This window comes from Oryctolagus cuniculus, chromosome 8 (assembly GCF_964237555.1).
Source record: "Oryctolagus cuniculus chromosome 8, mOryCun1.1, whole genome shotgun sequence".
Lineage (NCBI taxonomy): Eukaryota > Metazoa > Chordata > Mammalia > Lagomorpha > Leporidae > Oryctolagus > Oryctolagus cuniculus.
In genome coordinates this window covers 125,291,815-125,305,471 of record NC_091439.1, presented here as the reverse complement: position 1 = coordinate 125,305,471, position 13,657 = coordinate 125,291,815, and the positions used below count along the sequence as shown (strand labels likewise).

The following is a 13,657-nucleotide window of genomic DNA, read 5'->3' as shown; positions in this document are numbered from 1 at the left end:
AAAAGTTCATAATATTCAGTAATGCAGTACTCCCAGCAGCAAGCCTGGATACCTCAACAGTGACCGGAATGTTCTGTCCTTTCCCAGTTCATTCCCAAGTGCAACGCCTGCACGATGAGCCGACGCTATCGTGTCAATGATAATATGTTAGGAGTCATAACAGGGAACGCAAATCAAAGTTTGGGCTGTATTACTTATGCTATTTGTGCAACTTTTTCTCCAGCTACCTCAAGTTTCTTCATCAATTAATGTTCAGAATGGATACAAGGAAATATAGCTGGGGCTAAAAATCAAGTCCATTGATGCTATGCCAGTAACCTTAATTTCCATGAGAAAAAGAACACCCAAATCAATGATATATGAAAACAAAAACAAAATAAAAAACAAAAAGCAGTCCCTTCTTGAGCTACAGCATGCACACAATTCAAAGACCTGGGAGCTGAACACAAAGTCATGCATAATTACACATATAATAAATGCATCTTGATAATGATGGTGCTGACTTCTTACAGATTTTGAGGTAATCAGAGCATACATCGTACATAAGTATGGCCGGTATATCATAACATAAACCGGACCTAATATGCACATAGAAATTAAAGTGAAAATGATAGAAAACTCTAAAAAATTTCAGAAAATTAATAATTAAATGATATTGGAATCAGATCCCAATATGCAAAGAAGGAAGAACGAGTACTATGACTTGCTAGATGGGTTAATATTGTATTTCATTACTAAGTGGGGAATCACACCTCTAATGGCCTAGTAGACAGAAACCACAGAAAACTGCGGAGATTTCCACTTGGCAAAAACAAAAGTAAATTGAATTGAACCCACAGCCACCAACCTCGCATCCTGAAGCGGCCGCGGTGTGCGGTGCGCTGCGCTGGGCTCACTGCGTGCGTGTGAGTTCTCTCGGAGAAGGAAAGTCAGCCCTGGAGGAGGGGCCGGCTCCGGCGCGGGGCCCGTTCCCACGCCTCTGGGACCACTTCATAAATCTCCAAACAGTTTATACCCGGCAGACGCATCTACTGCTCTGGCAAGAGCTCTCAGAACCCTGAAACTCCTAAACAACAGTTTCCTTTAAAAGGTCCCTATGCCACCCAAGAAGTTAAATAATGAAATTCCCATGGAATCTAGAAATACTCCACTGGGGTAAATATTCAAAAGACCTGACAGCACAGTCCTGCATTCCACGTTCATAGCAACATTACTCACAACAGTCACAATGTGGAAGCGACCCAATGGGCCATGGATAGATGAACAAAGAAAATCACAATGGAATATTAGCTAGCCTTAAAAAGGGAGAGAATTCTCATATATTTCACAACATGGCTAAACCTTGAGGCTTATGTTAAGTAAAACACTAGTTGCAAAATAATAAATACTATATTATTCCACTTCTATGACTTACTTAGAGTACTCAAATTCATAAACTGAAAGGAAAGTTGTTGCCAGGGACTAGGGCAGGGACAAATGAGGAGTTATTATTTAATAGGCACAGAGTTTCAGCTTTACAGAATGAAAGAGTTGTGGGAATTGACTGCATAATAATGTGAAGATACTTAACACCACTGAACAATACATTTAAACTTTGTTATGATGCTGAATTTCGTGTTATGCATCATGTACTACAATAAAAAAATTCTACTGTGATGTAGGTTTATTATATAATTACTGCAATAAAATACAGTAAATGCAATAAAAATGATACTACCTTTATAGATAATATAATTTTAAGTAACGTATTATACAAACAATATTAAGACTCTTTTTTGCTTTTGGAGAGAATATAAAAGAAAACTATGACTAATAAAGACAATATGAATGAGCATTTATCATTCAAGCTTACATTCGTTTTAATAATGGGAAAATCTAGTAAAGTCTAGGAAATAATGTTATTGACAGAAGAAATTTTGGAAAGATGCATGTAAGCTTAGTGATTAAGATGCCTGTGTCACCCACTGGGCCTGCCTGGGTTTGATCCCTGTCTCTTGGTCCTGGATCCAGCTTCCTGTCAATGCAAACCCTGAGAGGCAGCAGGTGATAGCTCAAGTAATTTGGTTCCCACCATAAACACGGTAGACCTTTACTGCATTTCTGGCTCCTGGTTTCAGGATCTATTGCAGGCAACTAGGGAGTGAGCCAGCATATGAAAGTTGTCTCTCTCTGTTTGTCCATCTTTTTCACTCTCTCAAATTTAAAAAATAAAATCTTTTGGACAAATGGGAAAAAGTTAATATATAGATAATTATTTAAAATGTATTATCTTATTCAAAATTTATTAATGACATTTAATATAGCCTTAAAAGTAATATATAATTACTCAAGAAAGAGGAGAAACAATATGCTCAAATGTTAAAATCAACAACATGGAAGGTTTATAGGTTTGCTTGGATAGGTTTATTTTCATAAAATCATTCATTTAAATGCTGCCAATTCATGATGTAGCATTTTTCATCTCATAAATTTAAAAATCTTATTGAAAACCTGCTATAGCCAGAGAGTATGCACTCAGTGGTATGTGAACAGTGCTAAATTAAAAAGAATGTCTTTGACAAATGAGGATGCATCAAAACCTTTATGAAAAATTGAATTAACTGATATCCATGCATATGAGTGCAATGACAAGTAGGTGAACTGTGGAAGGCATTGGCTGCTATGAGAAAATGTGATGCTACTCTCTACTCCCAGGGCCTGGTGACAGAAGTGCACAGACCACAGACTTGGTTTCAATCACTGCACTGCCAACTGTATGACCTTGGGCAGGTTTACTTAAACTAACCAGGGCTAATCTCTCACAGTCCAAATACATCCTGAGCCATAATTCATGAAGAGCTGTTTAACTCTTGTCTTTTACACTCATTAACCAATGTATACTCTTAGCTGAACACCCAAAAATAGTACATGGCAAGCAGAAAACCATTAACCCCCTTATCTGGTCTTCTTTCACTCACAACAGAAAGTCTACTTATCATCACCTATTAAAAAATAGCTAAAGGAATTAAAGGATTATTTTGCTCAAGCAATCTACCAAGCACCAAGATAAAAACTTATTTACTTAGTTTAGAGTGTTGCAGCTGGCAGTAATGAGGGTTAAAGCTATTAAATATCTCTGGTTTTCATAAGGAAAAGTTACACCAAATCCGAATGTGCAGCAATGTTGACAAGTACCTCAAACATAATCCCACTTGAATTCATGTATGTGGGGATTCAATTTAAACAAGAGTTAGCTCCAAGTTTATTTCACTTCTTTGCTGCTTTATTGACATTTCTTTGAAGTTGTTATTATAAACATTTCCACTCTCCCAAACTTTCTCTCCTGTATTTCTGCAACTGAAAAGTCCCCAAATAGATTAGTAGTACTAGAAGCTTCTTTACAAACAATGCTGCCGCGGAATTGCGAAAACTCTGCCCAAGTTAATTTCAGAGGTGAGAGATATTCATAAAAACATTCATGCCAGTGTATCAGTCATAAGAATAATGCATCCAGTAACTATTTCCTGTCCTAGTCCATCCAGGACACTGGAAGAAGACAGCATGGCGTGAGCTGATGGTGACCAGTAGAAACCGACTGCTCACAGTTCTGGAGGTTGGGAAGTGTGAGATCCAGGCCCTGGTGGGTTCAGCATCTGATTGGCGTCTTCTCGCTGTGGCGGAGGCTCCGGGGACTCTTTCATGAGGGCACTAATCCCATTTATGGAGGCCCCATCCTCATGATCTCATCACTTCCTAAAGGGCCCACCTCCTCAAAACAGTACCTTGGCAGCTATGAATCTGAGCAGAACACAAACATTAAGCTCACGGCGCTTCCTAAATGGCATGATATAAGAAGGAAGGGAATTTTGGTATATGCTACAGTAGCATGGATGAATTCTGACAACCTTATGCTAAGTGAAATAAGCCAGCACAGAAAAAGTAAATACGGCATGAATCTACTTAAAGTACATAGATTCATAAGCCAGAAAGAAGGGCCATTGGCAGAGACTGCGAGAGTGTATCACCCTCGAAATAGTGTCTCTTCCTGTTCAAAGATGTCTAAACTTCATTCACAAAGACACTTATTCCGGTTTTCTTTCTGAAATTACACTAACATCCAAGTAGCACTGGGAAGGGTAGAGCTATGACGTAAGTTCACGGGAGGATATAAACGACAGAGAGCCAGAGAATTCTTTACAGTGTATTCGGGCAGATTGATGGGTGCATTTATCTTACTGGCCTTTTATCTGCAGAGAAAGAGTACCACAGAGAAGGGAAATATCGCCAAATCAGACTGCGCAGCGATGTTGACAAGAACCTCAAACTTAATCCCACTTGAACGAATGTATGTGGGAATTCAATTTAAACAAAACTGCAAAGCTGGAAACTGTTTGTGAGGAGTGGAAAAGACTGGGATCAGTAAGGAAGAGCTATATTTTGTGAGACAAAACCACAGAACTCCAAGAAGGTGTGAGGACATTTTCTTTAATTATGTATTTTAAATATATAATCTGCATATTGAAAACATTAAATAAATAAAAATGAAGTGACAGAGAAAACAGACAAAGTTAAACAAGGCAACTGATGCCCTATTAGAACAAATAAGAAAATATTTAGAGGGGCAGGGATTCGGCCTGGTGGGGAAGACACTAGTTAAAATGTTCCCAGCCAATATGAGAGACATGAGTTTGATTTCCAGCTCTGATTCCTGACTCCACTTCTTGCTAATGTGGACCCTGGGAGGCAGCAATGATGGCTTAAGTAACTGGGTGTCTGCCACCCATAACAGGGACCTGTATTGAATTTTAGACTCTTGGCTGCAGCCCCAGAGAGGGGCCACGGGGAGCACGTGGGAGGAAACCAACAGATGGGATTGCTGACACTTCCTCCGTCTGTCTCTTAGATAACAGGAAAATCTCAGAAAATACTATATGATCTATTGAAAGACAGCTAATTTATTAATCTTTAAGATATCACAAAACACAGGTAATAGCCATTGGTTAGATAATTTTCAGTGAACTGGTTCTTTTAGTCTAAATTAGAGGTGAAATCATCTATGCAGTTTCATTTCACTTTTAATAACACACAGGTCTATTTGAACAATGTTTGTTATCCCACGAGTCCATAAAAATAAAAAAAAATTAAATGTGAATCAAATAACCTTAAAATCAAGATTTTTAGATGTGCAAAGTGGTTAGGAGCATAAAATAGAACATCACGATCAAGGCAGAAAATGTTATTCCATGATAAAGGAAATAGGTATGAGAAATTATATGGTACCTATAAAGGTGCCGAGGCCAGTGCCAAAGAAACACAGTGCACATGGGGCTGGTATTGTGGTGTAGCGGGTAAAGGCCACCTCCAGGCCAGCATCCCGGATGGGCACCGATTTGTGTCCCAGTTATTCCACCTCCAATCAAGTTTCCGGCTAACGGCCTGAAAAAGCAGCAGAGGACGGCCCAAGTCCTTGGGCCTCTGCACCCACATGGGAGATCCGGAAGAAGCTCCTGGCTCCTGGCTTCAGTCTGGCCCATTGCGGCCATCTAGGGAGTGAAGCAGCAAATGGAAGATCTCTGTCTTCCTCCAGCTCTCCCTCTCACTGTAAGTCTGATTTTCAAATAAATGAATATATTTTATTTAAAAAAAAAAAAAAAAGAAAGATAGTGCACAGGCGTGCAGGCAGGTGTGAGCCTCTGTGGGCTCGTGGGGGTGGTGCCTGGACTGCCCAGGCCTCCAGCTTCCCTAATGAAGCTGAAAGCAGCTCAGAATCTTGATTTCTGATATAAACACTTATCTGTGTGATGGTTAAAAAAATACAAAAACTGGGTCCCCCCCCCCAACAAAAAGACAGTCTACCTTTTAACCTCTTAGTTTAGAAGAGAAATAAAAATTCTATCACGTAATGGACCCTCCAAGAGTCTCATGAAACAACTCCACGCATTTGTCAAAAAAAAAAAAAAAAAAGATTGTCAGTAGTTCAAAACATTCCGATTCAAATAGAGCAGATAATGTAAACGCACTTTAATCTTCTTGGAAATGTCTACAAGGAGAGGAAAGGAAAAAATCCTGTCCCTCTTGATCTTGCATTTTATAGGCAGTCCTTGGCTTCTTCGCTGATTAAAAGGCCGATTCTCCGGTTCTTTGCTGACTTAATGAGGAGTCCCTTACATGGCACTGTCATTTATGGAGAATACGCCCAGTAGAGTTCGCCTAAAAGACTTTACCTCAAAAGCCTGAAAGGTCAGTCCCACGTGGTAGCTCTCCGACACCATTATTCGCCACACGCATTCCTTCATGGGTCTGTAGTCGTCAGGGTAATTCGGAGACTGAATCTGCCCTTCATTTTTCCGTATCTCACCTCCACAGATGGCTGAAGTAAGCAAAAAAAAAACAAGCAAATAAATAAACCTCGACGACGTGCCCCTCCACTTCCCTTTCCTTCTAAGGTGATGTTTAAGTTCAGTTCCTGGAGCTGAGTACATAAAATTATCAGGTTATAAAAATCAAAGTTGACTGGTTGCGCTGTTGTAAAAATTTATACGGTTAAAAAAAATGTCACTTCACTGTAAATGTCAGATAACAATCGGCCAAGGACTATTCAATTTTTAATCACTGTTATTTCATATATTCACCAAAATGAACACTTCTTTTTTAAAACTTTTAAAATCCTTCGGGGATTTGGTAAATGAATTCCATGTGAGCTTGTGCGGTGCTTCTCCGATTTGGCTCATTCCCTCGTTTGGACCACAGGTGAACAGCTCATCAGAATGGACGTCTTCCCCAGAGCGGCACTCCCGGGGCCTCTGCAGGGAGCCATTGCCATGTGCTCAACATCTGTGGCCCCAGCCCAGCAAGCCGCTTCGCTGCTGTGTGCGTCATTCTGAAGACAAAACGCTTCCGTCGACTTAAGGCTTAAGGGAAGCAGAAATCGTCTTTGAAATCACCTAAACGCGTGTGCCGGGGTCTCCTCCACCCACAACCTGGCAAGAGAGGAGCTGTTCTGGAAGCCAGGAGGCACGATGCCAGTGTACCGTGTCAGAGAAGTGCAGAACAAAGCATCTAATAAATCCTTCCTTGAATGCTGCCTCTTGTTTAGACAAAGCACACTCCAGAAATGTGCACACAATTCCTCTCTGTTGCAGTTTCCTAGAATAGAGCCCTTCAGCAGCCCAGCGAATCAGCCCAGAGAAAAGCAAGAATGCCTTCATAACATTTTAACGTTATTGTCAAACGAAGTTTAAGAACTCTTGTGTCATGTGTATTCTTTCACATACCCCTAAGCACATTTAGAAGTTACTGTGACATTGATAATGGGTCACAATGAGTTGTTCTCGCACTTTAAATTTATGGAGTATTTTTATTCAAATCATCCTTGTGAATATTATGAAACAGGTTCAGAGAATTTAGTAATTTAGAAGCATGACTTAAATATCATTCTAATGAAGCTGAAAGAGCAGACACTTCTGTTGTGAGATCTAAGATGGACAGATCTCTGCGATCCAGTGGGACTTGCCTTCATAGACAGCGGCAAAGCCTTTTCCTACCCAATTACTGCTGCTACGAAACTCGATCCACATCCTGCTGTCTGTAGAGGCGAGAACTTCTGGCACTTTGTCCCCACAGAATCTACCTAAAAGAAGGAAAGGAATAAAGAGAGATTCCTAAATATGACTCAGTATGATCATGGATTTTCATGATAATTGCAAAGTCTATACAAGGAAGCTCCGAAAGTTCATAAACAACAGAATTAAAAGATGTGTACTTTGGAATTATCACATTGACCGACTCATGTCTGTACCACTGGCATACAGAATTAAGACAGGCTGTTCAGAAAACACAGTTGTAAGAGGCCACGTGGGGTACGGAGGTAGGGAATTTACTCGATGGACAACAGAAACAGGTGCACATCACCCCAAGACGCTGGGTCGAATTCTTCATCTGCTCCTTAGCATGGGATGACTTGGCCAAGGCTGTGTTCTCACCTTGAAGTGGATTTCCTTGTCCAGACACGTTTAAAGATCGCTCCTCTAGAAACCCCTGGGCTACCTCCCGTGTCTAATAGCAATGCTCACCTTCCATCCTACCCACAGAGCCATCATCTCTAGCCATGTGGGCAGAGAGGCAGAACTCTCAGCTGTAAGTTACAATCTTTTCTAACTGTGTAGTCACAGATAAGTTGGACAGAAAACACACATATAAGACCTATCATTTCTCTCACTCTTCCCTCCACATTTGTATTACTTACATTATGTCTGTCACTGTGCTCTAGGCTTCCACATGATGACAAAATGGTTAAATGTGACAATTTATATGAAATAATTCTATACACATATTAATTGTTATCCATATTCTTTGTTCTGGAAAAATGCCATACGTAGTTTTAACATACGAGAAATGCTGGCTGACTTGAACAAAGCAAACCTCACTAATAGCTAGTGAAAAAACACATCATAAATTGCACAGTCCATCCGAGGCAGGCAGCACCAAGCAGTACTTCTTAGAGTGTGCGTGCGAATGGCTGGGAAACTGACAAAGTTCAGTCTGCTTCAGAGGTACGCAGTGGGACCCGAGTTTCCACAATCCTAATGCCTTTCCGGATGATTCTGAGCCAGCAGTCCAAGGAATACACCCCTCAGAGCAAGGCCCAGGAAGAAAAGGTGGGGAAGGACTTGCCCATGAAAACAAACACACTGAGCCAGTCCGGTGGACCACTCTACGCTGAACCCTGCCATAAAGACGCTCCTCTAAACAAGTGCTTTCTCACATTTTGTATTTGCGTCTGATTTTCCAATATGAGCTCAATGAAATGTTTCCTTCTGAAGGCACATCCCTATGTAACAAACTGCTTCACCCAGGCTGCAAAATTAAATGTAAAGATAACGCTTCCCTCAATGCAACTTAGCCGCATTTGTTCAAGCCTTCCTCTTCCCTTATTTTTAAACATTTCCTCTTGGACTTACTCAGGTTGCTGTCACTTTTAATGTAAGAGTGTCCACTCAGCAGGTTTTAGAAAAAGATCTGCATAGCACACAACTCAACTGAGCACAGCTGCTTCTAAAAATAAAGGAGAAGTCACAATGCCTAGAAACGAGATCCGGATAGAGAAGACACTTGTGTGCTCATACGGCTCTCACCTTTAAGTAATACAGAGGCAACAGAAGCTGCCGCATGCAAGTTAACAGTGCGGTCTGTGGTTAAACGTGGGTGGCAGACTTTGGTGAGCACCAAATCTGAGCTACGGTTTATGAGGCAGACTATAAATGCCTCTTTTCAGCCACAGAAAAGCTGTCTGAGAAGTTTCAGGAACACGGAATCTGCTTGTTTTGGGAAACCACCTGCCCTACATGTACCTGACAGCTCACTGGATTACATGAGCAAAACACACACAAACAGCCCATACACAAGGAATGTGTCCATTTCTTCATCAAAACTGCGTTCAATTTTATTTATTTATCGAGAGGTGGAGAGACAGAGAGAAGATAAATAGACAGATAGAGACAGGCAGACCAAGAGAGCTCTCCAAAGGCTGGCAACAGCCCGGGCTAGGCTATGCTAAAGCCACAGGCCCAGAACTCAATCCAGATCTCTCCATGGCTGGTAGGGACCCACCTATTTGAACAATCACCTGCTGCCTCCCAGGGTGCACCTCGCAGGAGGCTAGAATTGAACATGGTGCCAGGACTCACCCAGCCCACATTGATGTGGTATGTGGGCATCCCTTTAGGCATCTTAATTGCTAGGCCAACCACCAGCCCCAAGCTATGAATCTTAAATTTAAAATGCAAAGACATTGTTCAAGCTAGCCACAGTCGTTACAATTCATGGGAAAGCCATTGTCAATCATGTTCAGAAGCAAATCTGCTGCACAATATATGCTCTTTTAAACTCCATCTGGTTGACTGATTAACTTTAAAAAATGATGAATTTAATCAGTGATTTGTTTCTGAATATTTTGTGTATGGTTGAAAAAAGTATACTGAAACTAAAGATAATACTGATGGCACATATTTTTATCTCTAAGGCAACTCTGGGAAGAATCAACTTTCTTTAGACAGGTCAGATAGCATGCACAACAATGCAGCAGGCAAACAGTGTCTTACCAAGGAGGGGTGACTTCCTCCAGTACCCATCTCTCACTTCAATGTAGTCATACCAGCACAGACTGCTCTTGTATAAGTCCATCGTGGTGAAATTTAAAACAATCTGCAAAACAGAGGGGAAAACACACAGAGTAAAAATGATTGTAATTCTACATGATGATGTGATTTTTGGAAGTGAGGAGCCCAGGTCTACGGTGAAAGTGTGTTCACGGCTAATTCCTTCTCTTTTCTTTATTAGCATCGCCCTAACATCTTTTCTTCACACACACACCTGGAAAACATGTTGTCACATTCTCATTTGTAGTTGACAATGTCAGTAGAAGCACAGTGTTAAGAACTGAATAAACCAATATTTTAGCAATTAACCCAATTTGTATAAAAATGTGAACAATTCTAAAATAGAACTCTTTAGTCAAATAGTTTATTTTGAATTTTCCCAGGATAAACATGCCTAAACCAAAAATTCTGATTTTTCCACGAAGGTCTTCTTTTTAATAATTTATTTCAAAGATGACCAGTCAGACATCTATAATTATGTTAAAAATAACCACTGTGTGCCATTTCCCAGAACATAATATCATTGTGTATGTAGAAATGTTTTAAATACAGCCTAGGATTCATATTTATTCATCTAACTATAATCAAAGGCAGATGTCACTGTGCTTCTGTAGCTCCAAGAACATGGATTCAAAGACCTTCCAAGTTCAAAGCTATTGTACATGACCTTTTATTCTGTGCTTTGTTAGTATGATGCTGCAATTCTAGGAAAGACAATCTTACAACTTGATAAAAAGACTTCACTTTCAAATAATTACTTTTCAGTTTTACTTGATTATACCAGAAGGAGGATCCAAGTTACACAAAGGATGCACTTACTGATGATTTGGAAAATATTTGCTCTAACTCTATTCTACTTTTCATATATATAATTTTTTATTTACATAAGGTGAACAAATTTCATGTATTTCATATACACAGATTTAGGAGCATAGTGATACGTCCCACTCTACCCTCCTGCCCACGCTCCCACCCTTCCTCCTGCATTTCTATGCTTCCTTTTAATTTTTACAATGATATACTTTCAGTTTATTTTATAATCATAAGTTTATGACTCCTACTCTTTACTCTAGAAACTGAAATGGACTTTGGCTAAAAGCAACAAATTATGGGTATTTGAAATGCTTCCATTACAAAAAATAGTTCATACAATATTAAAAGACACTTTGCAACAGATGAAAAAGCTGAATATGAGGTAATTCTCAAGGATTTAAGAGTGTTGGGATGATATCACTGAATCAACCTTGAATCCATATTCTAGAAGAATCTACCAATTCTGTGTCAAAAAGCATGCTTCTCCCCTTTGTTGAACAAAAAATTTAACAGAAATCTAAGTATTAATAATGGTAAATCAACCTTGGACTAGTTTACTCCTTCGCAGAATGAAGAGATAATATCACCACAAATATGAAAAGTGTTCAAAAACTTCATGGAAATGGAAGTAAAAATATATTTTGGAAGAAAAATTGTTGAAATGTATGCATATGAGGAGCTCAAAAAGTTTAATCACGCTAATTGTATATTTTTTAGAAACTTCATGTATTTCAAAAAATTACATGAAAATAAGTGTCTTCTAATTCCTATTTCCACAAAATTTTTGTATTTCTAATGGCATCTTATGTCTGGTACCACAGTGATCACCAATAAAACTGTACATCAACATTGGTTTCAAATCACATTAACATGTATTTTTTTTATTACCCACATGGAAATTTCCCAAGGACAAGAAAATAAAGATATGCTGTTTATTTTTTTAAGGTAAATCAATAGGTTATGGCATAAATTGGTTTTGTTCAATAGAATTGTTCATCTATTTTTGTCTTTCTTATATATGTTTTTCCTTTTTTCTTTGTCTTTCCCTTCATCCAATTTTATTATTCCAAATATTTTCAATAATTTCTCAAATATCTGAGCAAAATACATATCATTCTTTTCTTTCTTAGCCAGTAATCCTCAAAGTTTGATTATCAAAATGTATTAGATCACTATTAGATTTCAGATTCTTCCCATGAAGTTTCCAGACATTTTCTCCACTTGTAAATACCGAGGTAACATTACATTATCCTTCAGCTGTAGCTGGGAAATCATTTCTGTTTTTCTCCTCTTAACTTGGTGTTTACATCTGTACAAATGGGGAATACTGCCTGTTATCGAGTTTCATTCTGCATTTTCCCCCATAGTACCCACCAAGGATTCAGTTCATGTGCCTGCTTAAGAATTCCTTCTTACAACACAGACAGCAAAGCTAGCATACAGACACCAAAGCTCACTCAGTGGCTTTCCTCTTGCATTTGAAAGGAAGCTTTCCAATGATGAGCAAATATTTTCAATTTCCTCCCGGATGTGGAAAAAAGTCAGCTACATTGGAAACATGTAAATCATCAAATTTCACCAAAAACTGAGAATAATCTGGTTCGACTGCTAACAGTTAATATTTGAACTTTCAGAACACACACACACACTCATAAACACATACACATTTGGAAGTTTCCTATCTTGTTTTTGATCTTCTAGTTTAAATGCCAACTGCCATGGAGGAACAAAGTTGACCTTATATTAACATAAAATATAGAGTCCTAGAAGCAGAAAATGTAATAAAGATAGGTTTCTAAAATCCAATCCTTAGAACTTTGACAACAGAAGCAAAATGCTGGCTTTTGACTAAGGTTGCTAACAGAATCATACTTCAGTTACAAATCAAAAGCTCTTGAAAAATATTTGGTGGCTTCATATTATGCTACTTTGTATAGATACATTGCATCTTTTCCCAAAAAATAACAATATGAAATTATAGATCACAATTATGTAAATATTTTATTTCTGATGGCAAATGTAAGTATCAATTTCAAATCAATCATAGTTTCTTTAGAACCTATGATTGAGGGAGTTTCTAGAAACATGCACATTCAGTTCTTGGTTAGGAGTCTTGGTTGCAAAGTTAAGTTGATGCAACTGATGTCATTTGCTTACTAAAAACTTATCTTCCAGGCCAGCTCTCTGCTGTGGCCAGGGAGTGCAGTGGAGGATGGCCCAAGTGCTTGGGCCCTGCACCCCATGGGAGACCAGGAGAAGTACCTGGCTTCTGCCATCGGATCAGCGCGGTGCGCCGGCCATGGCGCGCCGGCCGCAGTGGCCATTGGAGGGTGAACCAATGGCAAAAGGAAGACCTTTCTCTCTGTCTCTCTCTCTCTCACTGTCCACTCTGCCTGTCAAAAAATTAAAAAAAAAAAAAAAAAAAAAAAACCTAGTCTTAGATTGCTACAGAGTAAAAAATCATGGAGAAAGACAGATCAAAAGTTCAAGGGACTGGCTATCTACAAGTCTCCAGGGAAAGACAGAATCAATGAACTTTAGTCGGCACAATTAAGATATTGACTTCCTAAACAGATTCCATTGGCAATATAAAAAGGCTAGTTAGAAAAATTTACACCTTTTAGTGCTTAGGATAAGGACTATACAAACCTTGCCAATCAGACTGATATTATTAAATGGCTTTTCAGAGAGAGATTAGAACAAAAGGG

The 13,657-nt window shown here is 39.1% G+C and overlaps 1 protein-coding gene across 1 annotated transcript in view; it reads right to left on the bottom strand.

The window, feature by feature from the left end:
* LOC108175429 (tolloid-like protein 1) overlaps positions 1-13,657 on the bottom strand; it is a 225,606-nt gene that overhangs the window by 164,060 nt on the left and 47,889 nt on the right. Inside the window, exons 10-12 of the mRNA XM_070047159.1 lie at positions 10,080-10,182; positions 7,493-7,609; positions 6,204-6,349 (exon numbers count right to left, since the gene is read on the bottom strand). Coding sequence (XP_069903260.1) covers positions 6,204-6,349; positions 7,493-7,609; positions 10,080-10,182 — 366 coding nt within the window. The remainder of the gene's footprint in view (positions 1-6,203; positions 6,350-7,492; positions 7,610-10,079; positions 10,183-13,657) is intronic.